At 44.0% G+C, this 27848-nt stretch overlaps 2 protein-coding genes across 8 annotated transcripts in view; one reads left to right on the forward strand and one right to left on the reverse strand.

Annotated features, from left to right (window-relative positions):
* The window catches only part of CACNA2D1 (calcium voltage-gated channel auxiliary subunit alpha2delta 1), a 407398-nt gene that overhangs the window by 148975 nt on the left and 230575 nt on the right, over window positions 1-27848 (forward strand). The window lies entirely within an intron of this gene.
* Window positions 18883-21231, reverse strand: LOC118090920 (general transcription factor II-I repeat domain-containing protein 2-like). Its single transcript, XM_035127301.3, has 2 exons — window positions 21118-21231; window positions 18883-20806 (listed from the first exon to the last, which is right to left on the reverse strand). Exon 2 carries the CDS (start codon window positions 20798-20800, stop codon window positions 18986-18988), a length of 1815 nt encoding a protein of 604 aa, XP_034983192.1. The 5' UTR covers window positions 20801-20806; window positions 21118-21231; the 3' UTR covers window positions 18883-18985.

A 27848-nucleotide genomic window follows, 5' to 3' on the forward strand; every position in this document is an offset into this window, starting at 1 on the left:
CATTATGTGTCATGTCTTCTTAAAACAGCTCTTCTTAATACCATGGTGATTAAATTTCTCTAAATCTGTTTAGGCAGTGAATGTGTGTGACTTGAATTATAATGTATTAATGATGCTGGACGTCCCCCACAGCATGCTGTGAACTCCCACTGGGACTTCTTGGCTTTTAGTGTGTGTGGTAGATATTTTGAGTTTTAAGTAAGTGCTATAAATAAATGCAGCAATTACTGTGTAGGGCAATGAAAAAGATAACTGGTTAAGTTTAGCTTTGTGGAGTGATCATTGTTATATTATTGCTGCTAAGCAGTTAGGCTCAGAGAACCTTAGCAATCTTTGTTAATCATGCTTTGGAGAAATTCTGTTTTCCTCTTTTTCTCCCTTCACCCCAATATAGTGACTATATGCATAACTTTTGAAATAACTAGATAGCATAAGGGTTAGAATTCAATGTAAAACAAGATCCTGGGAATAATGAAGCTGCTTGTATGAATCCCCATATCATCAGGAAATGAAAAGGAAAAAAAATACACATCCCTCTACCATTTTCTAGCTAAAAAACATTTTGTTTGGTTCCATTTATGAATTGCTTCCCATAAAAATATCTCAGAGTAATTCCACAGTAAAAACAACAGATTTCTTTGTCTTCTTTTGTGGGGTGGGGAAAAGGAATTCATATAGTTTCCAATTTAATCCAATGCAAATCTGGGAGAGCTCACCCATGCCTCCTACTGATAGCCATGCCCCCATGAATTTCTCTAGTTCCTTTTTGTCTTTTAAAATGAATTCTAAGGTACTTAGAGAGACTCTTCATCAGCCTGACTCATCTTTGTCTCTTAGCTTCCCTCATCCCACTCACTTGCTTCAGCTTCAGCTTCAGCTTCAGCTTCAGCTTCAGCTTCTGCCTCTGATTCTGTTCTTCTTTCTGCCATTGACTCTCCCAGCTCACTAAGCCCTGTTGCCCCTTCCACTTTCAATACCTCCTCTTCCCAGTCTTCTCCCTCTGACCACTCATCATTGTCCCACCAGCACTCCCCAGGCTCAGGCTGTGAGCCTTTGTCCCTTGGGGATTTCCCATCTGGTTCCTTTGCATCCAATCAGTTCATGACTCGCAGAAAGCACTATTGTACAATATTGTTATTTATTTATTACATTTATTTATATTTTACCTTTCTTCTGGGGAGTTCAAGATGGCATCCATGGTTCTTTTCGTCCCCACTGTTCTTTTCAGAACTGCTCTGTGAGGTTGGTTAAGCTAAGATGATTTGACTTGTCCAGGGTCACCTAGAGAGCTTCAACCCAGTGAGCAGGGATTTGAACCCTGGTTTCCCAGGTCCTAACCCAACACTACACCACATAGGCTCACAATAGTGCATTTTGCCTTTATCGGCAAAATCTCTTGAGGCTGTAAGCATCATGAGACTTTGCAACTGCTCTTCGGCAAAAAAAATGAAAGGCACAAATACAGGATGGGTGACATCTGGCTTGAGAGCAGTACATGTGAAAAGGATCTAGGAGTCTTGGTAGACCACAAACTTGACATGAGTCAACAGTGTGATGCAGCAGCTAAAAAAGCCAATGCAACTCTGGGCTGCATCAATAGGAGTATAGCATCTAGATCAAGGGAAGTAATAGTACCACTGTATTCCGCTCTGGTCAGACCTCACCTGGAGTACTGTGTCCAGTTCTGGGCACCACAGTTCAAGAAGGATACTGACAAGCTGGAACGTGTCCAGAAGAGGGCAACCAAAATGGTCAAAGGCTTGGAAACAATGCCTTATGAGGAACGGCTTAGGGAGCTGGGTATGTTTAGCCAGGAGAAGAGAAGGTTAAGGGGTGATATGATAGCCATGTTCAAATATATAAAAGGATGTCATATAGAGGAGGGTGAAAGATTGTTTTCTGCTGCTCCAGAGAAGTGGACACGGAGCAATGGATTCAAACTACAAGAAAGAAGATTCCACCTAAACATTAGGAAGAACTTCCTGACAGTAAGAGCTGTTTGACAGTGGAATTTGCTGCCAAGAAGTGTGGTGGAGTCTCCTTCTTTGGAGGTCTTTAAGCAGAGGCTTGACAGCCATATGTCAAGAATGCTTTGATGGTGTTTCCTGCTTGGCAGGGGGTTGGACTGGATGGCCCTTGTGGTCTCTTCCAACTCTATGATTCTATGATTCTTTGAGCTCTCCAGCTCACAGGGACAGCTGAATTGCATTTGGTAGGCTGCTCTGCTGCAGACAAGCTTCCAAATACACCAACATCACGAGGGAGGATGTGGTGTAGGGCAAGCCTGCTCTCCCGCCTCACACAATTATCATCACATCATTTCAGCGTCCAAATAAGGCTCCCGTTGAAGCAGAACAAGTATTTGGCATAAGGGAAAGGTATGAACTGGCGCTTTCCATTCATGCTGTTGTAAAGCAGTATTGTTTGAACTAAGGTCATGTAGTATGGCTTGAAGATTAAAAAACCCCACCACTGGCAACGTAGCAGGCATGTTTAATGTGCAGTTGACTTTATATGAACATAAGCATGGCTGAAAAAGAGGGGGGAAAGTTTGTGGAGGCTTGCACATAAAAGGGAATAACGACAGTTGATCTTGCCCTAGCCTTAGCAGACATGCTCATAGTTGTTCTCTTCTCATTACTGTGCAGTTTTTCCTTCTACGCTTCTGTAAGTTTAGAAAACTTAATAGGTAATGCAGAAAATCATAATTAAATTTAAAATCCCTTAAAATGTAGAAAGGGACCCGCATCTAAATAGTACGCTGACAGGCTGCAGACGAACATCCAAGGCCTGGGGAAGGTGGCTAGCAGATTGGGGAGGACAAGGGATTTTAAATTTTATTTTTAGAAATGGTAATAAAAACATAGCCTAGAGACTCGTGCAGACCAGGGACCCTTTTGAACCTTCCTATTTTTTTTACTGAGTTGCTAAAGGCAAACTGTATACCCCTGTCATTATGGCAGGATATGTGTCCTGCAGTATTAAGAACTTTATTTATGGTGGCTAATTAGTTCAAGGATTGTCATGGCCACAGATTATGCTGTACGTCTAGTCTGGGGCTGATATAGAGGGCTTTGTTTTCAGTTGGCAAGTTCATCTGAAACATCATTACTGACTGTATAGACAGAGAGGGTTTTATTTGACACCCAGGTCTTCTGCCATGAGACCATCTTGTCCTAGATAAGGTGTGGCGGTGAAGGATAATATGGATAGAGAGAATGAGAATCAAATCAATCTATGAGGCTCGTGAAAATAAGCCCATCACAAAATAGAGGAATTTGTGGGAGGTTATGGAACAAGATAAGTAAACATTAGGAAGAACTTCCTGACAGTAAGAGCTGTTCGGCAGTGGAATTTGTTACCAAGGAGTGTGGTGGAGTCTCCTTCTTTGGAGGTCTTTAAGCAGAGGCCCTTGTGGTCTCTTCCAACTCTATGATTCTATGATACAGAGAGGAACAAAACTGAGGGCTCATCCCCACTTTTGTTTGCCCCACGGCTTTCCCCGGCTGTTTACTGCTGAATCAGAACAAACATCAGTCAGGCTTTCTGATAAAGTGCTAGACTAGAGAGTGGGTTTTCTAGCTGACAGCGGCAGGGCAGAGGCAAAGCACTCAGACTCATGCCTAGAGAGCAAGGGACAAGTGGGAGACTGGCTGAGACTTGTGCTGTCTAGGCCAGGACCAGTGGAAGTGTGGGCGAGCCCTTTGGTGAGATGAAAGAAGGAAAGATGGAGAATCCTGTTCAGAATATTACACATCTATATATTGATTTAACAAAATTTAGATACCACTTGATTGAAATAAAACCTCCAAGTGGTTTACAAGAAAAAAATTAAAACATTGAAAATATAAATAAAGGCAGCTAGAAACAAGTATTTTAAAACATTCAAAAATAAATAATACCAGCAGTAAGCTGAAAACAAAAACTTCTACATGTGTATATTTGCCACCAACTTAACTGCACACCCATTCCCCCCATGTTTTCAGAGTAAAAATGTGTAAATAAATGTGCATATATTTACTTTGCATATATTGCTGCCCGTATATTATTTATGATTTCAGGTATTCAAAGAATTGGTATTATGGGAAAAGACTGCCAGAAACAAAAAGGCAGGGACAGGGAACTGCGCAGGGCACTGAAGTTTTTATGCTTTTAATAGATGCCTGTGAATCCAAAATAAATTGAGTAAAAAGAGCCTAGAAAGCCTTGCAAATGGCTTTTTTAAAAGAATAGCTTATGCTGGAAGTGGTCTCCTTTTGCATGCCTCACATAATCTGGAACAATGTTATTAATTATCTTGGCTAACTTCCTTCGTTGTATCTCAATGTGGTTTGGCTAATTTCCCCTCCTAGTCTTTCAATTTGGTCATTCATGCATCGTAAACCATACCATACATTCAAATTGGGGCTGTTGCATACTGTCTAGCTTAATTTCCCTTTCATAAGTATACTCTCATTAAGTGCCAAGATCTGTACTCAACTAGCTGACTAATTAAGTGTTTTGTCTCTCATAGTGAATCGTATTCATTCATAGGTCATTGGAAAGATATTGGCTTCCCGCAATATTCCTTCCAAGTTTTGATTTATGTAAAAAACCAAAGCAAGAAACCCTGGCAATTAAAAAAAAGGAGGAATATTTGGCACCATATGGTATGTACTCTGGGATTGGATATTTGACAGTGGCAACCTTGGAGAGCATGGTAGCTAACAAAAATACAGAGAAAAAGTGTCATGATACTGACTCACAATGAGCTGGCTGCATTCTACTGAAAAGTCACTGTCACCAATCTGTATGATAATACCCATTGGACCTGGTCCTTGGGGACAAATGGGGCACTCCCATCAGTCAGCCCTCACCTGGCTACTTGCTTACAACCAGATCTGCCTGCCATCGGCACTGGGCCTCTTGCCTCCTACTCTACTACTCCCAATTGGATACCAGCAGGAGGAGTGTAAAAATGTTTTGAGGGTCCGGCAATGAGATAACCTTGGTGGAATTGGATCACATAAATAGGGTTAGGCAAGTTTTTTGGCCCCGAGGGCCACATGCAGACTTTTTGGGGTATGTGTGTGTGCGCACCTGTATGATGGTGGGTGTGACCAGAGGCAGCCAGTCCCATGTGCATGCACACCTCCAGGGCCGTCTTAAGGTCATGGGCCCCCTGGTGCAGGGATCCCTCGGCCCCCCCACTCTTAAAAAAAGAGGAAAACTCTTACTTGGCATGCCGGGTGCCTCACGGCGGCCCCCACACCTCACAGCAGGGCCGTGCTGTGCCGGAGGCCGCCTGCCTGTCCGATGCCGCTGGATAGAGTGGGGGAGGGGGCGCCGCTGCTCCGCGCGGCCTTCCTCCCTTCTCCCAGTGGAGCGGGGTGCCTGGGCAGGCTGGGCCACGGCGGGTTCCTTCCCGCCAACAGGGCGCTGCGTTTCATTGATAGGTGACGCCATGTGGCGTCACCTCTACCAATGAAACGCAGCACCGGGGTGAGGGATGACCCTGGCACTGCAGAGCGGAACAGGGTCCTAGTGCCCCTGTTCCGCTCGCTTCCCTCCCTGCTCTCGCGGCGCGGCTGGTGGAGGGAAAAGGGAGGCCGCCGCGAAGCTCCCCCACTTGCTGGGGCGCCCTTCAGCGCCCCCTGATCGCCCAGGCTCCATGGTGCATTGCGCCACTAAAGTCAATGGGCGAGCCGGGCCTGCACACCTCCATACTCATTTGCACATCCACACACACAAAGCATCTTCCTCGACACAACTGAGCCCCGCAGAACACCAAACATGCACAGGGAAAGTGTCGCTTGCCTCCCCCGCTCATCGGCATTGTATTAGACAGACAGGTGAGAGATAGAGATGATCTTCACCACTTACAACAAAGCATTGTACAATCCATAAAATACATTGAAACAGGTAGGTAGCCGTGTTGGTCTGGATCGAAGTAAAATAAAAAAATTCCTTCAGTAGCACCTTAAAGACCAACTAAGTTTTTATTTTGGTATGAGCTTTCGTGTGCATGCACACTTCTTCAGATACAGTGAAATGGAAGTTTCCAGGCACTTATGTAGAGAAGGGGTGGGGAGGGGTGGGGATGGGGAGGGGGGATCACTCAGAAGGGTGGTGGAAATGGGTGATTGACTGACTGATAGCTGTTGATGACCGCAAACGACTGCAAATGGTTTTGCATGAAAAAGCAAGGGTTGAGATGGCTGAAGATCGCTTATCATGTATAATGAGATAAGAACCCGATATCTCTGTTCAAACCAGGTCCCTCCACGGTTTTGAGCTTGGTGATAAGTTGCAATTCAGCAACTTCTCTTTCCAGTCTATTTCTGAAATTCTTTTGTAGTAAGACAGCTACTTTGAGATCTTGTATAGAATGTCCTGGGAGATTGAAGTGTTCTCCTACTGGTTTTTCTGTCTTCTGGTTCCTGATGTCAGATTTATGTCCATTTATCCTTTGGCGTAGGGTTTGGCCTGTTTGTCCAATATAGAGAGCTGAAGGGCACTGTTGGCATTTGATGGCATACACAATGTTAGAGGATGAGCAATTAAATAGTCCTGAGATGGTATGTTGGATGTTGTTGGGGCCAGTAATGGTGTTGTCTGGGTGTATGTGGCAGCAAAGTTGGCATCTGGGTTTATTGCAGGCTCTGGTACCAGTGTCCATGTTAAGTCTGGTGGTTGTATTATTGTGGGTGAGGAGTTGTTTAAGATTGGGTGGCTGTCTGTAGGCAATGAAAGGTCTTCCTCCCAGAGCTTGAGAAAGAGCTGGGAGGAAGACCTTTCATTGCCTACAGACAGCCACCCAATCTTAAACAACTCCTCACCCACAATAATACAACCACCAGACTTAACATGGACACTGGTACCAGAGCCTGCAATAAACCCAGATGCCAACTTTGCTGCCACATACACCCAGACAACACCATTACTGGCCCCAACAACATCCAACATACCATCTCAGGACTATTTAATTGCTCATCCTCTAACATTGTGTATGCCATCAAATGCCAACAGTGCCCTTCAGCTCTCTATATTGGACAAACAGGCCAAACCCTACGCCAAAGGATAAATGGACATAAATCTGACATCAGGAACCAGAAGACAGAAAAACCAGTAGGAGAACACTTCAATCTCCCAGGACATTCTATACAAGATCTCAAAGTAGCTGTCTTACTACAAAAGAATTTCAGAAATAGACTGGAAAGAGAAGTTGCTGAATTGCAACTTATCACCAAGCTCAAAACCGTGGAGGGACCTGGTTTGAACAGAGATATCGGGTTCTTATCTCATTATACATGATAAGCGATCTTCAGCCATCTCAACCCTTGCTTTTTCATGCAAAACCATTTGCAGTCGTTTGCGGTCATCAACAGCTATCAGTCAGTCAATCACCCATTTCCACCACCCTTCTGAGTGATCCCCCCTCCCCATCCCCACCCCTCCCCACCCCTTCTCTACATAAGTGCCTGGAAACTTCCATTTCACTGTATCTGAAGAAGTGTGCATGCACACGAAAGCTCATACCAAAATAAAAACTTAGTTGGTCTTTAAGGTGCTACTGAAGGAATTTTTTTATTATACATTGAAACAGTTAATTTAATCCCAGTACAGCTGGAGATTAAAGGTAAAGGGACCCCTGACCATTAGGTCCAGTCGTGACCGACTCTGGGGTTGCGCGCTCATCTCGCATTATTGGCCGAGGGAGCCGGCGTATAGCCTCCAGGTCATGTGGCCAGCATGACAAAGCTGCTTCTGGCAAACCAGAGCAGCACATGGAAACGCCGTTTACCTTCCCGCTGTAGTGGTTCCTATTTATCTACTTGCATTTTGACGTGCTTTCGAACTGCTAGGTTGGCACGAGCTGGGACCAAGCAATGGGAGCTCACCCCGTCACAGGGATTCGAACCGCCGACCTTCTGATCAGCAAGCCCTAGGCTCAGTGGTTTAACCACAGCGCCATCTGGGTCCCACAGCTGGAGATTAAAAACAGACTAAAACGAGTCCTGGACATTAGCTCCCCTATCCAGCATCCCAGTTTAAACTCCAATTGCCATTCTTGTTCCACCCTCCATACTAGCCAATTTCTCTCTCTCTACAGTGCAGCTGGGAGAAATATCCCAATAAATGCAGTATGGGGAATTTCCAGCCCTCCAGATGATGGTGAACTACAGCTCTTCTATCATCTTCGGCAAGCATGGGCAATAGCCAGGGATGATGAGAGTTCAGCAACATCTGGAAAGCCATATACCTGCAGTATATGGTCATATCAACATCTAATGAACTTGTTACATCTCTGAAAATCAGTTTACTCTCCAAACTACACAGCACTTGCTGAGTGGTCAAATCACTTGATGTAGGCATCTCAATAAACTTTACAACAACCCTGCAGGATAGGTCGGTATTATTAATCCCATTATGCGAGTGGGAAATGGCTGAGAGTGTTTGTTTGCAATCCTGTACACATTTATCTTTACTTCAATGTAGGATTGTGCTGATGCTGGCTTTCCAAGGTCCACTAGCAATTTTGCTTTGGACATTCAAGCTAAAACGCTTAGCTGCTTCATTGCACAAGCTATCTTTATTTCAGGAAGAAAAGCACATCTAAAATACACCAATGACCGCAATTCTTGTAATTACACCCCTTAAATCAGCTTTGAGTATTTTAGTGTTTTCAGTTTGTGTGTTTGTTTGGTTGTTTTGTTTTTTAAAGAATCCAACTCGCGTTGTCCGTACCGAATTGCATTGAAGGACTGTTAAAGAGTTTTAAAATTAGTGGCAATTTAGAGGAATCACAAGAAGTACAATGCTAACAAAACAACAGGGGGCGACCTCTTTTCCTATGAGTTGTGCTCTTGATTGTGGCATAATGACGAAAGTACAGATAATTGCGTGTTGTAATAAGCAACAATTAATCCAAAATATTTCTCAGTAAGTGTGTTAATAGTTCCCACACTTACTAGAGAGTTCTAGTTGTTTTAAATAATACATTGAGAAAATTAAGTCTGAAGGATATGCCAGGAAGCTACGCATTTTGAAGCTCATGCATAAGAGGGTTTATTCTATTATCTTCTATAATTTATCAGTTAATCTTTCCTGGCCTTGACATAGGCAGGCATCTGTGCATATTTAAAATTGTTTATATTGTGGATTTTTTTTTTACATCAGTTGTTATGTTTGCGGTGCTGGCTTTGGTCAGGAATTGTTCTAGAACAGGGGTCAGCAACCTTTTTCAGCCATGGGCTGGTCCACTGTCCCTCAGACCATGTAGTGAGCCGGACTATATTTTGAAATATTTTTCTTGAATGAATTCCTATGCCCCACAAATAACCCAGAGATGCATGTTAAATAAAAGGACACATTCTACTCATGTAAAAACACGCTGATTCCTGGACCGTCTGCGGGCCAAATTGAGAAGGTGATTGGGCCACATCCAGCCCCCGGGCCTTAGGTTGCTTACCCCTGTTCTAGAACAGGCTTTGCCAATCTGCCCCCCCCCAAACATGATGTTGGACTTTGAATTCCATAAGCTCCAGCCAGTTGTTGCCCAGCCACATATAACACTTTAGTCCAACAAGATCTAGAGGGCACCAGGTTGGCAAAGCCTGTTCTGGAGGGCAGTGAGGCTTTTGGAGCCACAAGTTTGGGGAAGGACTTGACATTCCGGTGGTGCTGTCATTCTCGCTTTGCCCAGGGAATCACAGGGGTTCAAATCTGTGTGGAACAGTTCATGGTTGTTATGCTCTGCTTCCTCCAGGAAGCACGGCCCAAGACGGCCTTGCACTTGAGCTGCCCCAAATCATGGATCTCACTCTTGTCCCAGTTTCCCCTCTAAACGTTCACCTTCAGCTGTTAAAAGCAGGGGTTTAAAAATCAGTTTGAAGGACTGGGGCACTTAAAATTCACCACACCATCTGAGTTGCCTTGAAACACAAGACTTTAACAACAGCAGCAGCAGCAGCAGTAATAATATGTATACTGCCCTCCATCTGTAGATCTCAGGACAGTTCACAACATAAAAACCGCAAAATACATAATAAAAACTGTTAAGTTGTGGGTAAGCATAGCAGACGACACAGCAATCTCTGCAAAGCAGCTCTTTATTTGGAAGCTGGAACAGAACTGAACTGCATTGCCGAGCTGGCCTGCTTTTATAGAGGCTGGCTCAAACAATGTATCACACATAATTCAAAGTTCCCTCCTAAAGTTCCCTCCTAAAACAACTGTCAAGGACCTGAGGACCTGAGGGAAAACTATGTAAACTAATACATAACAAAAACAAAAACAAAACAGACCAATAACCCCTTCCCCCAATTTAGCTGTGCAAGATTTTTTTCAGCCCCAGAAAATGAATTTGCATATTCCAGTCTTGTTGCATAACACCTCCCTACCAAGGCAAAGCACAAGATTTGGGAGTCCCCACGTTAAAAAAAATAGACTCCTGTCTGTCTATATTGACATGTGTCTCCTGCCCAGTAATGATGTACAGGATGAGGTCTCTTCTTGCATGTGTGAAGGAGCCATCATGGACTCATCACTGCAGGTAGAATTTCCATCCCTTTCCATCTCCTCAATCACAATACATTTTAATGCAGTTGGTGAACAGGGTCTGAGGCAGCATGTTTCTGAATGCTGGTTAGTGGAAACAGAATTGGAAAGAGCTTTTGTGCTCTGGTCCAACCACGAGCATCTGGTTGGCCACTGTGAGACCAGGATGCCTTTGGTCTGAGCCAGCAGCTCCCCTTATGTTCTTATGTATCCCTTTTTGCTCAAAGAAGACTCACTGAAATTAATAAACGTAAGTTAGTTGTGTCTGTTAATTCCAGTGGTTCTGCTCTGAGTATGAGGAATACTGGCTACAATTTATGTGGCCGGGGCATAGCTTAAATTAAGAGATTTAACTACATGACTAACATTCAGATTATATATTGACATATTTTTAATCCATTTTAAATCATAAAAAATCTATTTTTAACTTGTTTACCCCAATGGTTGTTGTTGTTGTTGTTGTTGTTTTTTCTTCACCCTGCATTTATTTGGGTGGTTGTTTGACCCAGACAAAATACTTTGATGGACCTACATTGATTTATAAAGCATTCCAAGATAAGACAGTGTGTATGACCCTACTTTTGTGACCAGTGCTTTAGACCAGTACGCAGTAACAATATAGATTTTCTTGGAAAGCTTCTTGTAGAAACCTTGTTTGGTGCTCCTTGTTCAAGCAGGCTGAAAGATTTAAAACACAGAGAGATATTTGCTTCTTATGAACAGTCCATTGTTTGGACAAGTGAAGCTAATTGTTGTTTTGAGCGCCCTTGCTGCAACATGAAAGGGTTCTCTTTATTAGTGCAGTCATCGTATTGATTGAGATCAAAACCAGAATAATGAAGTTCCCTTTTATTTGCATTCTATCTCTCCAACAGTATTGATCAGGCAACAAATGTCTGGATCTCTTCCTGGTTTTCAAAACTATTGACAGTGTTGAAGATTCATAGTAGAGAACCTATCTGTATAAAATGTAGCAAGAGTACTTCAGCTACCCAAAACTTTTTCAGCGAAAACTGAAAGAGCCAAACCAAAAGTTAGCTAACACTTAAAAAAAAATCATTTGAGTGTTCTTTCTGCAAAGCAAAGCAAAACAAGGTGAGAGTATCACCTTCTGCTTCCCATATGAACGTTCTTGTTGTTGGCTGTTTCCTCATTCCTTTAGGAGAAAATGCCACCTTAGATACATAAGCAATTTTCAGAAGTCACCTGTATCCACAATAAAAGGTAAAGGGACCCCTGACCATTAGGTCCACTCGTGACCGACTCTGGGGTTGCAGCGCTCATCTCGCTTTACTGGCCGAGGGAGCCGGCGTATAGCTTCCAGGTCATGTGGCCAGCATGACTAAGCCGCTTCTGGCGAACCAGAGCAGCGCACGGAAATGCCGTTTACCTTCCCGCTGGAGTAGTACCTATTTATCCGCTTGCACTTTGATGTGCTTTCGAACTGCTAGGTTGACAGGAGCTGGGACCGAGCAACGGGAGCTCACCCCGTCGCGGGGATTCGAACCGCCGACCTTCTGATCAGCAAGCCCTAGGCTCTGTGGTTTAACCCACAGCGCCACCACAATACTTCTGCTAAATTTCAAATTGTGCTCTTTTTGCTGTCGTGATGAGTTTTTAATCCTAAGCACCAGAAACTACTAATGGTGTAGCATTATAGATTGCAATATGGAAGACTGTGTACATTTCTGGCTGCTGTGCCTCTAAAATGATATTCTAGAACTGCAGAAGATTCAGAAAATTTGTGTGATGATGTTGGAACTCTTAGGAATTTCTGGTGCTTGTTGAAGACCTATCTCCCCAGGACTTTGGGTTCGCTGCTGGTCACCGATTCCGTTATCATGAGGTTTTATTGTTTACTGACTTCTTACATGTGATTGGGATTAATTTTTTTTATAAGAAAAAAAAGTGTTATAAGGGCAACCAAAAGTAATCAAGAAGAAACCCAGCCAGATGGGTGGGGTATAAATAATATAATTATTATTATTAATTACGGGGTTGGAGCAACTCCCCTTTGAGGAAAGGTGACAACATTTGGGGCTTTTTGGTGTAGGTGGGGACATGAAAGAGGTGCATAAAATTATGCATCATTTGGAGCAAGCAGATGGAGATATGTTTTCTTCTTTTTTCATACTTGAATGCTAGAAGATTGAGGAGAGACAGAAGTAAAGGAAATACTTCTTCATATGGCATATAGTATAACTATGGAATATATCTCAAGATGTAGTAATGGCTGCCAACTTGGGTTGCTTCTTTTACTAATAAAAATAATTACATACTCCTGTTCATTAAAAAAAATCAGAGAGGTTTATAACATACATAAAACCATACAGGAAAAACAATATAAAAAAATAAAAATCAGAGTAAAATAGACAAATTCATGGAAGATAAGGCTATTAAGAACTATGTAGCATGTACTATGATACCAGTTTCTGAGAATATGTGTGGAATAGTTTCCATGTGCTTATGAAAACTTCATGTGCTAGATAGTGAGAACAGAACGCTCCACCAGATGTGGTCTGATCTAGCAAGGTCCTTCTTGTGTTTCTTAGATTTATCATGAAAAAACTAAGTAATAAAGAAGTTTTATTCTTAAACACCATGTGCGACATTTAAATGAGCAGCAGCTCCTTTCCCCTTAAATATTGAAGGTGCTGTTCTGCAGCCCTACTGCAGGAACACTCATGGAACATTTGATGAGTTGACACATTGATATTTGACAAAAAGTGGTTACCAAATGGTGATCTTTCCCTGTAATTCTCCTATGGCATCTGGTGTCACAATCTGATCTGTATTGTGACTTCTTGTGAAGGTGCCACAATCTGATTTGTATTGCACAGTCTATTCAAAGGTTGTTCAAAGTATGATGAAAGCTCAATGGAGCACCTTTGCCACTTAAGTACAGGGAAGCCTCCGGAATAAATTGTACCTGGTAAAAGTTTGCCAGTCACAAATGGGTTGTATAAATTCACCCTTACTAAATCTGGGGAAACGACCACTTTATTTTCCCCATTTTATGATTGACAGCACAATGCCCAGGACATCATTGCACAATGGAAATTGCAGGTCAGGCTCATGTTCAGTTTGTCCATGTTTAAAATTCAGGAAGTAAATTCTGGAGCTCATGTGCAGATTTACATGCTTTTATTTTCCTCAAAAACTGGGCTTGCAATTGTATTTCCATCACATCACTCATTGTGGTGAGACAAGAATTTATTTGTCCTTGATACCACTTGACAGCATTCTTTTTAAATAAAAACTATTAGGTATTGTTATTCAATATCCCCCACCCCCCAGTTAAGCCTTTTCCATTTCACCCAAACACCAGTCTGTAATATTTTAAGAGTTTCCCCCAAGGAATTCTTGCAGACAGGGCCAGCCACTGATTAGAAGCAGCTTTGTTACAGCCTGCCTGAGGTATCGACAGATGGTTCAAATTGGATGCTTTATGCTTGGTGCCTGGTGTGAACAAAAAATTACTAAGGATTTATGCAACATACTGTATTCACAAAAATCTCCTTTTTCTAAATCTTCCACCCTGTTCTCACAGTATGATGTTGTCAAGTGATTTTTCCATTCCCTCCCCCAGTGAAGAGCACAGAGGTGGCATTTATACGCTTTCCCTGAGACATGCCAAGATCTAGTAATCTCTCACCAGGATTACATTATTCAGCAAGTGTAATGCAAGCGATACATTACGCTGACATTAATTTGCAGCTAAACTTGGAAATTATTCCTCTCCTGCCCCCTGAAGGGCCAGAAAATAGCAATAATGTCAATGGGATTGTGATGGGGCCAAATAAGAAGTGAATGTTGTAATAGAATAAATTAGATCATTGCTAGGTCTACTGGAAATTGTATGTGGTAATCATGTTGAATGAGATGAAACCCATTTTCTGTCTTACTGACCTAAACTCTGGTTTCCACAGAGTAAAACAGCTGTTTTGCAGCAAGCTTTGTAGAGAACGTGGTTGCCATTACGCACTTTAAAGTGCATACATTTCAAAAGGATTCTGACAGATTTAAATAGGCAATTTTCCCCCTATGTTCTTTGAAATTGGAAGTAGGGAATGATTCTGGCAGGACTGAAAATCTTTAGGTAGTCTTGCAAGCTAAAGAGCACTTTTGAGAGATTAAGAAGACATTTCTTCTGTTTGAGGCCAGAGACCTCTATCAAGGAGTACATAAACATGAGAAATATAATGTAATGCTCAGAGAGTCGATTCAATGAACTCTATAAATTCCCAGATGGTGGATCAGGAGAGGTGGTGAATCTGCAGAGCTGCCCCCCTCTGCTTTTTCGCTGTTTGCTGTTGGCCAGCCCTTCACTCCAGCCATTGCAAGGACTCCAGGTGCACCACAACTGTGATGTACCTAAATGCCTAGTTCAGGTTGCCTATGTCTCATTCCGAGGAAGGGTCCTTCCTCAGAAGGAGGCATTATTGGGTGAGGTGGTCCAGGAGAGTGCCTGTTTATAGTTTCACCATCCATTACAAGGAAACTTTAAACAGTCTTTGACAACACAAAAGTGGTAGCAGTACTAGTGCTCTCCAAGGCCACCTTGTCCATAGTGCCTCGCTGTTCCCCAGAGTGAGACAGTCCAGATACAGGCAGAGAAAGAATCTCCAGTGGGCAGGGAGGTAGCAGCTGCTGGAGAGGTCAGAGAATGCCAATGCCCTTATTCATTCCATGTCCAGGACAAAAATCAATCCAGTGACTATCATCAGTATTTGTTCTAGTTACAGGTAGATAGCCATGTTGGTCTGCCGTAGTCAAAACAAAATAAAAAAATTCCTTCCAGCAGCACCTTAGAGACCAACTAAGTTTGTCATTGGCATGAGCTTTCGTGTGCATGCACACTTCTTCAGATATTTGTTGTTGTTGTTGGTTTCCATCCACAATCCATTGCATTTTTCTCCCTGTTTGTATTATATTTCCTCTGTGTTGAAATGAATGGAATGGAATAATGCAATATAACACAATTTATATTCTTTATGCAATTAGCTATATACATTGCATAGGTTACGAAATATTTCCAAGACAGACCGTGAGACAAATAACGGTTGAAGACAAACTGCAGTGAATCGTAGAATTGTCGAATTGGAAGGACCCCACGGGTCATCTAGTCTAACCCCCCGCAATACAGAAATCTCAGCTAAAGCATCCATGACAGGTGGCCACCCAACTTCTGCTTTAAAAACTCCAAGGAAGGAAAGTCCACCAGCTCCTGAGGGAGACCGTTCCACTGCTGAACAGCTCTTACAGTCAGAGAGTTTTTCCTGATGTTTAGTCAGAATCCCCTTTCTTGTAACTTGAAGCCATGGGTTCAGGTCCTACTCTCAGTGGTTTGGAAACAGTGCTGCATGTGATGAATGCATGGCAAAAAGGAAAGCAATGCCTTCCTACTTCGCTAGTTGCTGGTCTCCTCAACTCAGGTGGCTAAATATATTGTGCTGACACATCTTTATGTAATAGCCACTAATGTGAAGCTGGATTAAAAGTAGTAATATAATCTTGTTATACAGTACTAATTTTAGAAGAAAAGGGAATATGAAGTTAATGTTTATATTTTCACATACACCCAGCGCATACCAGATGGAGCCTGAAAATTGTGTGGTATACTGGGGAAACTTGATTGAAGTGTGATTGGTTGCAGATCGTTTTGGATAGCATTCAGTTGAAATTTAGATGGTGAGCACACAGATTTCTGAAAAATTGTGGTAGTCTGTCATGAAACAACCCTACTGAAGAAGATAACCGTGACTGCCCAGAACCTTGTTGCTAGCTATGAAGGGCCCCCTGTGCAGTTCAAGCTTCAGGGTCCCAAAAATGTAGGTCCACCACTGTTAACGATACCCAACAATTGAAGTGGGCATCAAATGTCATTGTGGGGGGAAGAGAGGCCTGCTCTGAATTATGCCGGGGGGTGCAGACCCCAGGAGACCCCAGAGGGTAGCCCCCCACTATTTCCTCCCTGGGGGTGGGAGGAGACCAACAGTGCCTCCTATTCACCAAGAGGCTGTTGCAGAGATGGCCCTGGGTGGAGCAGTGCTGCCAAGAATGTGGCAGATCTGGCCTCCAAGGACGATGTGATGTGATGCATTCCTAGGAGGCTAGATTTGCTGCCCCTGTGGATCCTGCTGATCCTGCTACCCGAGGTAGTGTGTGCCAGCCCTGTAGAGGGGGTGTATGTGAGTTTGTGTAGAAACCAGCCTACTGTACAAAGGTGGAATTTACATTTATTGCTCCACCTGCTTGGCTATCATGCAGGCGATCCAGAGCACACTGACACCACTTTGCCAGCCCAATCCACTTCCCTGATGGCTGCTGAGGAAGTAGGGTCTGAGAAGAGAGGCAGGGTCCGAGAGGAGAGGCTGGTGGTGAAAGGCTTTGCAGGATGGATCTGTGCATGGGCCCATCAGTTACCAACCCACAATCTTGGGCTTCTATTAGTTTATTTAAGCAGCTCTTTGGCAGCTGCAAAGACCAGCACTTTGGAAAAAGCAGGTTTTGTTATTTTACAGGAAGGCAGTGTCATCAGAACAGTCCTCTTCTGAATCTTATATGAGCACAAAGCTGTGTGATTCATCCCAGGGAGTATACAGTGCTTGTGGGTGCTTTTGTCAGTGTGAAAATTGCCGCAGAAAGGGAAGTAATTGACATTGGCTCTTACTCTTATTTCCAGAACCTTTACCATTATTAATAGTTAAGCACCATTTTGATGAAATAATTGAATGTGCTGGGCAGTTACGAGTCCCAAGGCAAAGATGAAAGTGCTTAACCATACCTAGGAGGTCAATTATTAGGTAGGACGTACTGATGAGCAGTTTACTGTCATTAAGTGTTTCAGATAACTTTCCTACCATGTGTGTGCGTGTGTGTTTGAACGCCGACTACTTCCAGGCAATAGCTATGTGCATGAGAATGCAAAACTCTGTGAAAGTCAGGATGTAGAAGCGTCTGTTTGCCTGTGTGTCTGTGTATGAGAGAGAGAAAGAGGCCTGCAAAGCCTTTTGCTGCTGAATAATTAAAACTAGATAATACTGTAGTGTGATGAAGAGTTTTCCAACACTGGGGACTGCACATGATTCTTGATGCTATTTTCTTCTGGTCCCGGTTCACCCAGGTCTTTCAGATTCCTGAGGGGCTCCCGTGGTTCAGTGGGACTCCAGGCATGTTCGAGGTGAAATTTGTTTTCACACTTTGTGCACGTGGCAAGCTGGAGCATCAGTGTGCACGTGGCAAGCTATCAGCAGAGCAGACGCCATGTGCATGACACCGTGAAAGCTTGCAAGGCCCCTGTTATGTACTGAGCTGAATCCTAGAACAATAGGATTCAGAATCAGCGGGAGCTACCCAATCCAACTCCAGGTGGAAGTGAATCCGCAACCTGATTGGCCTGCTGGAGCAGCCAATCAGGCGGCTGGCAGAAGTGAATCTGCTACCTGATTGGCCTGTAGGAGCAGCCAATCAGGCTGCAGGCAGAAGTCAATCCACAATATAATTGGCCCACAGGTGTAGCCCTGAAGTAGCCAATCACGCAAGGCCCATTGTGTAAATAATGTATATAAGCAGATGGTTTTGGGAAAAGAGCCATTCGTCTTCTCTTCTCCTCCTTGATGACTATGAGCTGAATAAAGAGCATGAAATTCACTCTTGACTCCGAGTATATTTCAGCCCCCGAGTGCCTTCTTCTGCAAAGAATTTGCTTGTGTCCGAAGCATTGTATGATGTATTATTCCTTAGTATGTAATCCTTTTGTCATTATTTATAATTGTGAATGCAAAAGACAGACAACAATGGCATTGGACCAAAGTCAGTTAAAATGCGAAAACCCAAAATGTATTTCCTGTCATTTTTTTGAATTTTCATTGAAACATCCTTGTTTATAAACACTCTCAGGGTGGGCTTTGTTAAAAGATGTGCCATGCTCTTAGGAGAAGGAGGAGGACAAGAAGAAAAGCCTACTCCCTCACTGCGAATGGTGTAGGCCGAATGGTGTAGGCCGAGGAGCTGAAGTGCTAATTAGGAAATACATGGGTGTTGTTCATTATCCTTTTGAAACGGAATGACACTAAGCTTTCACACTCGATTGCAGCTGAAAGGTCTCTGCACTGTGTTGCTAAGTGCCTTTTTATACAAATTTCCCTGCCTTGACTGTGAATAGGCAATGGGAAGAATTAGATCAGGGGTCCCCAAACTTTTTCAGCCGGGGGCCGGTCCACCGCCCTCAGACCCTTCGCTGGGCCGGACTATATTTTTTCGGGGTGGGGGGGAGCCGAAATCCTATGCACATTGAACATATTGCATTTGGTGCACAAAAAACAGGAAAACAATACAATATTTAAATTTAAAATAATGATTTTAATCAACACAAAATAATATTTTAAATAAAACAACACCATACAATATTTAAATTAAAGAATGATTGTAATCAACAAAAACTTCAATGGGAAGAATGGGAAGAATGGGCCTGCTTTTGGCTGATGAGATGGTCTATATCTGGTTCCATATTGGTCACTGCTAGTCTTAGCAAGTGATGTAAGTGTTCATCTGTCAGTCTTGATCTCGTGGGAGATTTCAGATGTTTCATCCTAGAGAAAGTTTGCTCGCAGACATATGTGCTGCCAAAGACCGTTGCAAATCTGAGTGCATGGTTTCTGATGTTTGGATATGTCTCTGAGGGGAGAGATGCGTAGAAATCTGCAAGGCTGCTTGTCTTGAATGCGTCTTTCAAAGCATCACAAGTTTGCAGTTCAATCAATTCCATTTGGTGAATGGGATCTGCAGTGTCAATGTCCACACAAAAAGGGTTTCGGAAAAGATGTATGTCCTTTTCATGGATGTGAAGCTCCTTAAATCTTGTTTGGAACTCCTTTTGCAGACTCTCCACTAAATCCACACATGCTTCTTTTGGGAATGGAACTGTTGGATTTCCCAATGACCGGTTTTGAGTTGTGGGGAGATGAAAAAAGTTTTTCTCCTTCACATGTCTAACAATTAAGTCTAATTTCCCTTGGAACGCTTTCACATGTGCAAACATTTCACCAATGAGCTTCCCCTTTCCTTGCAATTGAATATTGAAACTGTTCAGTAGCTCGGTTATGTCAGTCAGAAAGGCAAGCAGCCATTTCCATTCGTCATCTTGGAGCTCTGGCACTTCTCTGTCTTTCATCAGCATAAAATCATAAACTTGAGGAAGTAATTCGTAGAAACGTTTTAAAACTCTTCCTCGACTCAGCCAACGGACCTCTGTGTGGTATGGTAGATCTTCATGCTCAACATTTAACTCTGACAGAAATTCTTGAAACTGCCTGTGGTTAAGTGCATGAGCTCTAATGAAGTTCACACAGGACACCACAGTTTTCATGACTGCGTCCAACTTCAGCGATCTTTTGCAACACAGCACTTGTTGGTGGATAAGGCAGTGTATTGCTATTGGATGTGGCTGATTGTGTCTGTCCATCTCTTGGTTGATGCGTGCAACCACTCCTCTTGTACGCCCCACCATGCTAGGAGCACCATCTGTTGTGATACTGGCAAGTTTAGCCCAGTCCAACTTCAAATCATGGATAGTTTGCTGAACTTTTGCAAAGATATCCTCTCCAGTCGTTGTTCCCTTGATGCTTTGCAGTGCAGCAAGCTCTTCTGTGAATTCAAACTTTTCATTTGTTCCACGGATGAAAATTAGGAGTTGCGCAGAATCACGGATATCTGTGCTTTCGTCCAGTGCCAGCGAGAAGTAACGAAGCTTTTCTGAGGAATTTTGCAAAAGTTCATGCAAATTTCCCCCCATTTCTTCAATCCTACGAGTCACTGTGCTTCCAGAAAGACTCAATGTGGAAAACAATTCAGTCTTCTCCGGACACATCTCTTTGGAGGCTGTAAGAATACATTCTTTAACAAATTCTCCCTCTACAAAGGGTTTTCCATTGCGGGCTATAAGCCTGGAAATCTGAAAACTTGCTCGCAAAGACGAAATGTTCTCCTGCTTCCGCTTCACAAACACATTTTGTTGAGCTGTCAAGGCAGTTTTCAGTCTCGCTATTTCATCTTTTCTTAATTGTCCTGTCAAAGAAGAATATCTATCCTTGTGGTGAGTATTGTAGTGTCGTTGGATATTGAATTGCTTGAAGACAGACACCGTGTCGTGGCAAATAAGACAAACGCCTCTTTCTTTGTATTGGGTGAAAAAGTAGTCGTATGTCCACTGTTCGTTGAAAACTCTGCACTCGGAGTCCACTTTTCTTTTACGTGACATGATTTCCTATGGATGGAAAATTGGTGTCAGTAAAATACCAATAAACTTAGAAGAGCAAGAAAAATGATAATGGCAACAACTGATTATTTGCCATCGCCCTAACTATTTTATAACCATTCAGGGCTGTCTTAAGAGAAAGCAAAGCAGCGAATAAAATAAAATATATGTGTATTCTAGGCCCGTCTCTGAAAACTAACTATGCATTGCTAAACTAACACATTATTTCCACTCTGTACTGAGTTAATCCCTGTGCATGAAAATGTGCATAAAAATGTGCACTGGATATGGCCAAGGGCCATTCCACTGTGCTTGCTTACCTGGTGCCTTGGCGTTTCTCTCTGGGTGGGCAGCAGAGAGAGAGAGAGTCTCCTCTTTTTAAAAGGTGGAAGGACTGATGGGACGAAGAAGCTGGGGGTGAGGCCTGTGGGAAAGAGAGAAAACAGCTAAGCAGGAAAGAAAGGGGAACATTAGTCAATTCTGAAGATCTCAGATTTCAAGGCTGCAACTTTAAGTTCATTTCTCAATAAGAAATTTCTTCTCAATTCAGGGGGACATACTTATGAAAAAATATACATTTGGCAAAGCAGAAAGTGGTTTGTACAAGAGAGAACAGCTCTACAGGGCTTGGCCCTTCTAGAACCAAACAAGTGACTTTTAACATGAAGAAAGCGAGAAAATACACAAAGCATCTTTTGGCAGATGCGCCTACCCGTACCCAAAAGCTTCGCACTGCCGGAATCTCAGAAGAAGGAACTCCTGTTCCAAACCTGGGCTGGAACTCCCAAAGGAAGCCTGGAAACAAGCAATGGGAGAAAACTGGTTAGAGATGAGGTGGCATGGGGTAATTAATAACAGTTGTCTGCTGTGTCTGTGCTTGATGGGTGGTAACAATGCTAAGGCTTGCTTCATGCATGTATCCATTCATGTTGGTGCTGGCCACAACTCAGGCATGTGGAGGAGCTCCCCACGGAAAAACCACAGATGTGGCTTGAGTATATGTAAGCCAAGTCTAATGCAACACCCTCCCCCTGCCACACTTGAAAGGAAAGGGAAATGGTGTGCTCAAAGAGGGCTGGTGAGGAGGACATCAGGGGAAGGGTCGTGGGTCGGTGGTGGTTAGAGAACATACATTGCATTTCCATGCAGAACTGGGAGAGGCCTCCCCCTGAAACCCTGAAGAGCTGGGCTGACAAAACTGGGCTAGATAAATAGTCTGATTCAGCATAAAGAAGCTTCTGTGCAACTTGCAGGAAATTGAGAACCTTGTTCATAAAGTGGCAAGTCAAGAGTTGCAAAGAAGCATCTTTTCACTAACTCCCTTTGAGGGTATATATGTGGCAAAGCAACAAAGCTCTAACAAACTTAAGTAACGTGGTACCGGCTCTGAGCGAGGCATGTGCAAAGTGCCTTTTCCTCGCCAATGAGATGAACCCTCGAAAAGATCACTCGCCCCTCTGGTTCGGTTTGGAGAGCTTGCGCTCAGTTTGGGACGGCCAGGTGGGCAAGCCAGCGAGGCTTTGCTTGCCGGCGAGCTTGAGACTCACCCAGCGCCTTTAATTGTAGAATTTGGCCAGGTGGCGACGGAGGGAGCCATTAAGGGGGCCGCGGCAATGGCGGCGGAGGAGGGAGCCACCAGGGCGGCTGCGGAGGGGGCCATTAAGGTGGCCGCGGCAATGGCGGCGGCGGAGGGGGCCACCAGGGTGGCGGCGGCAATGGCGGCGGCGGCCAGGCGGCGGCGGGGGCCATTAAGGGGGCCGCGGCAATGGCGGCGGAGGAGGGAGCCACCAGGGCGGCTGCGGAGGGGGCCATTAAGGTGGCCGTGGCAATGGCGGCGGCGGCAATGGCGACGGCGGCCAGGCGGCGGAGGGGGCCATTAAGGGGGCCGCGGCAATGGCGGCGGAGGAGGGAGCCACCAGGGCGGCTGCGGAGGGGGCCATTAAGGTGGCCGCGGCAATGGCGGCGGCGGAGGGGGCCACCAGGGCGGCGGCGGCAATGGCGGCGGCGGCCAGGCGGCGGCGGGGGCCATTAAGGGGGCCGCGGCAATGGCGGCGGAGGAGGGAGCCACCAGGGCGGCTGCGGAGGGGGCCATTAAGGTGGCCGCGGCAATGGCGGCGGCGGAGGGGGCCACCAGGGCGGCAGCGGCAATGGCAGCGGCGGAGGGGGCCATTAGGGCGGTGGCCAGGCGGCCCAGGCCAACTCCTCTTCAAGCGGCAGGTCGGGCCAGCCCAGCTCCGGCGGCGGGAGCGGCAGCGCGGCTAAGCAGAAACACAGAAACATACACACACACACACACACACACACAAACCACGTACCTTTCAGCAGGGGCTGCTTGCGGCGGAGGGTGGAACGGCAGCAAAGAAAGGGGTTTCTCCGGCTGGCTCTGCTCTGGCAAGAAGCGGCTGCTGAAAATGGCGATCGGCCAGCTTTGCACAGCCCCTTTCCTCCTGTGCACGTGCAGCTGCTGCCCACCCATTGGCTGAAGCACTCCGACTTTTTGATTGGCTGCTGCTGGCCAACCACGATGAAGGAGAGGGGGGAAATGGCGACGAAGGAGGAAAATTGCTCTCGGCTTGGCTCTCGGCTTGAAAAAATTTTTTTTAAGTGCGGGATGGCCATGCTGATCCCCAGACCTTTCGCGGGCCGGATTGGAAGGCCAATTGGGCCGCATCCGGCCCGTGGGCCGTAGTCTGGGGACCCCTGAATTAGATCCTTTTTATGGCCTCCATAATTTTGTGAACTAGGGTGTGGATAAGGATAGCTTTACCATTTGCAAACTTTATTTTCATCCTTTTAAGCTTTGCAGCCTTATACTGTACCGAATTCTTTGGTTACAGGTAGGTAGCCATTTTGGGTTTTGTTTTTTAATTAGGAATTTTTTCAAATTCTTTGGGACTGTCGTGGTTTTTTTTTAATACCGTTTGTATTTTGCAACATTTAAAACTGTAAGCCGTCTTGGAGAGGCATGGCCTGGAAAGACACCCAAGAAATATTTTAAATATATGAAATAAAAATGAAATAAAAGCATGTTTTAAATGGCATATTTGCTTTTCACACATTCACACCAAGAGTCAGTGCCAAACTGGATCAGACATTAAATGCAGGAGATGTGGAATTTCAGCAGGCACTGGGGGACCCAGTGTAAATTCAGAGGAGGGATTTTCCTCTGCAGCAGAGGAGGAAAGAGTTGCATCTCCCCTCTGTCCCTTTTGCAATACGGATAATGATCAGTCCCCTTCCTGCTGATGGTGTTTGCTTTCTTAAAACCTGTATGCAGAAGCAGCTCACCTGGTGGAGAAGAGCCACAGTTCCACCTTCCTGGCTGCAGGACAGGTATGAGTGAGGGGATGGCGAGGTCAGGGCCAGGGGCTAGACCTAAGCTGGAGCCCTTGTGAGTGTACCTGCATAGTCCCAACTGCCTCTCCTCTGGGAAAACTGGCAGTGCTGGGAAGTCAGCATTGTGGCAGGTGAGCCACACCTGCATGCATATTTTAAATGCAAAGGTGCATTAGGGTCCTGTCAAGTTTGGCTAAAGAGAGACGCCCAGAAGCTCTTTGAGTGCCCACAAATCTCATTCACAGTGAAAGAAGATTGAGCTTTTTCTTACAATAAACTCATCAATATGACATGGGGGGAATCTGCTTTTGCTGGTAAATTATTTTCCTTTTGTACAATATTTTGAATCCCTTTCAGTTAATTGCTGTGGAGATTTGCAGTTTTGCAGGAAGAGGCTTCTTCTTTCGAAATGTCTTTCTTTATCTGTTTTTGTTTTCGCAGAGATGCTTAACATAAAACTTCTGGCGTGTGTGTTTACACACAGGGAAAGTGTGAGAGAGCTGCCCTGTTATAATTACCTCAGGAGAGCCCTATTTGGGTAGTGCGAGACCACGACGATAAATAAGTCAAAATATTGCAAGTTTAAGAAATGCCACAGCCAACTCCTGCCTGTGTTTTCGCTGTTTGGAAGTTCTTTGCATAACGTTCTGTAATACAGTTAGCTGAAAATAAGCTGGGTCCCCCCCCCCCTTTGGTGAAACAGTAGTTAACTTTGAAGGAGCCTTGTGCATCCCATTTAATCATAGAAATTCACTTACCTTGGGGATGCCCTCTTTCTGTTGCATAATTTACCTGCCATTTTAAGGCTATTCCTTAGAGTTAGCGTACCTTTGCTGTTTCATGTGTTAGCAAAGCAATACTGTAGCTCCACCTACTGACAGACAATGTACTTCAGTGCACTCGGGTGCCATACAGTTAACATTGCATTGCCAGCAACAGTTGCAGCCAGATTCATCACACTGTAGAGGAGAAACCCGAAGAGTCCAAGCAGGGTTCCATTCACTTGGAATTCCATTCTTGGAATTGCACCCTTTGCTGAATGAAGTGTCCTCCTTTTGGCAGAACAACTCCCTAGAAGTTAAAAAATAATAATCTGTAGCATTAATGGAAATAGAAATCCCAACTATGGATTAAAAAGAGGGGTTTGTAGTCAGCCAGCAGCCTCTGCATGCCATAGGTTGTGGGTTAAGGAGTCAACTGAGAATGTGCTTCAGTGCTGAAGGGCAGCAGGATAGGGGAAATGTGTCCCTCCAGATGTTGCTGAGATCCAGCTCCCATCATCCCCCGTCAGCATGGCTGAAGGCCAGGGATGATGGGAGTTTGAATCCAAGGGCATTGGGAGAGACACAGGATCCCCACCCATGCATGGTTTAGGGTGTATTTTCAGCTTGCACGGAGAGTACAGGATTTGGTCTAGATAGAAGGGTTTTCCTTCATCTTATAAGGGACCAGCCTGATAGTATTCAGATATTAGAAAGTCATGCCCATTGATTTGCTGTAGTTGAGGCTGGGATGGAGAACCTCTCCAGACAAGGTTAGTGAACAACTCTGGGAACCTTTGGAGCACAGGGCATCGATTTCATGGAAGTGGAGAGGGTTGTATTCCTTCACACTGTTTTTGGTTTGCAGCTGGATTTAGGTGTATTGTCTGATCAGCATGCACACATTTTCCTATTTACGTGCGCCTGGGTAGTCAGTGTGCCAACTATGGAGGCTCATTTGCACAAGGCCTGCATGCTGTGTGTTATGACTAAAGCAGGCACTGAGTTCAGGAATTATGAATATGACACAGGAGGTCATGCGTTACATGCATCATGGGAGCACATTATCAGTATCTTTGACCCAACCAAATACTATGGAAATCTATATGGTGAAACTCTGTTGACCTAGTAATAACCAACACTTGCTACTATTAAGATCTGGGCAATTAGGTCAGGATCGGAGGAGCTGTGCAGGTTATGCAAAGCATTTGATTTAGCATACCCAGGGAGGTGTTTTTTTAATAGCTGACCCTCTGACATTTAATAAGCTGTTTCTGATACTCTGCTCAATTTCAAAAATAATTTGCCATAGGGTGTAGGGACAGGGATTGTCATTCACAGCTCATGGAACTAAAATAAGATTGATTGGATCCAGGCTTTAATCTTCAGGTAAAAGAACTGCATAGTGGTCTGCCTTGCATTTGTCCAGAGAGAGACAAACAGAAATTGATTCATTTCACAATTGCCTTCAAGCAACTATAATTCTATAGGCACATGAACTGTATAGTTTTCAAAGCATGTTGCTAGGTTGTGTGAATGTTTTATTTCTAGTTGCAAATCAGGTCTTTTAATGGTTTCATGTTAGTATGCACACTAATTTTGGAAATGGAATAGTTTATTTGAAACAGTGATTTAAACTGGGGCTTTTTTTCTTGATCATCTCAGATCGATATGACTATAGACCTATTTGCACTTAGTATAGAGCAGTTCAAAGGGACACACTTTAGAAATGCATAAGATTATGCTGTAAATTAAATTTACTGAATTTAATTGATCCTAGCCCATGTACGTAAACACTAATTTAAAATGAAATCAAAATCCACTTCTGTGTTCATGAGCAACCCCACCCCTTTCATTTCATCTACTTACACTTAAAATTTTACACTCTTGGAACTATTTTATTTCCTGTCATGAATGGGATATTTTTTGTTCCCAAATAAGGTAATTCTATAGCTATTTTTGTTGAAAGATCAATAAGTTCATTTTTTTAAAAAACAAAACAAAAAACAGCATAAAATGTAAAATTAAAATTGCCTTATGCATATGTCTGCTTTTGGTGCAAAAATGGTAGAATAGATGCTCCCCGCCCCCCATTTAACCTGTAGGAGGAACAAAAGCAGAAATAGACTGCTTTGTATGCTGGAACCTTTTTCTGCTGAATAATTTTGCTTTGCCTGTATAAGCAATAGTGACAGTTAGAACCGAATTGGTACGCACAGCAAGCAATGCTCATTAACTAGAGCTCTCTTAGCTGTTAGGAATGTGGTAACCAAAGCCAATCTGCTGCTTCCCTGTTTCATATTCATGACACTTTCCTCTCTAATGGTTGATTGACAGCTTTAGTAGACATTGTCCGATGTCTTCACATCAAGTGTGTGACCTCAATTCACCCGCCGTTTGCTCTCCTGTGTCAGCTGAGCCTATTGTGAGCGTCCATTATTCACACTCTATATTGTGTTATGATGAATTGTCCTCTCGGGAGCTTTCGGACGTCTTAATCCCAGTCAGAAAAGAGCCCTCTGCAATAAATAAGTGACAAGGGCCTCTGCTAAATGTGACCAGATGAGCAAATGTGGGTTTTTGACAACAAATGAAAAGAAGCCAATTCTTGGAACAGCTTCCATGTCTCGTTTCAATTTGCACTCGATACTTTTTCTCCGATAAGCTGTTTGAATTGAAAGGATGGGCAACTTTTTCATGGTAACTTTTTATTTCCTTGGTTAGTACACTGGCAAGCGACATACAGTATATTATTTTCAGATACAGAGCAATCCTGTACTCACATTTTGCCAAGACTGGATATATGCTAGCAGAATGACCATTGTATCCTATGCATGCTCAGCCCCGGAGAGGAGTGTGTGTGTATGTACAGCTAGTTGCTGCCCACCGTAGAGACAGCATCACTTGTTGACTGGCTCTCTATCACAGAAGGACGCAGGGAGCTCTGTGGTCTA

Source organism: Zootoca vivipara, chromosome 9 (genome assembly GCF_965207765.1).
Source record: "Zootoca vivipara chromosome 9, rZooViv2.hap1.1, whole genome shotgun sequence".
NCBI lineage: Eukaryota > Metazoa > Chordata > Lepidosauria > Squamata > Lacertidae > Zootoca > Zootoca vivipara.

Excerpts from the sequence above, each read along its gene's own strand:
- LOC118090920 (XM_035127301.3), bottom strand. The coding sequence starts at position 20,800 with ATGTCACGTAAAAGAAAAGTGGACTCCGAGTGCAGAGTTTTCAACGAA.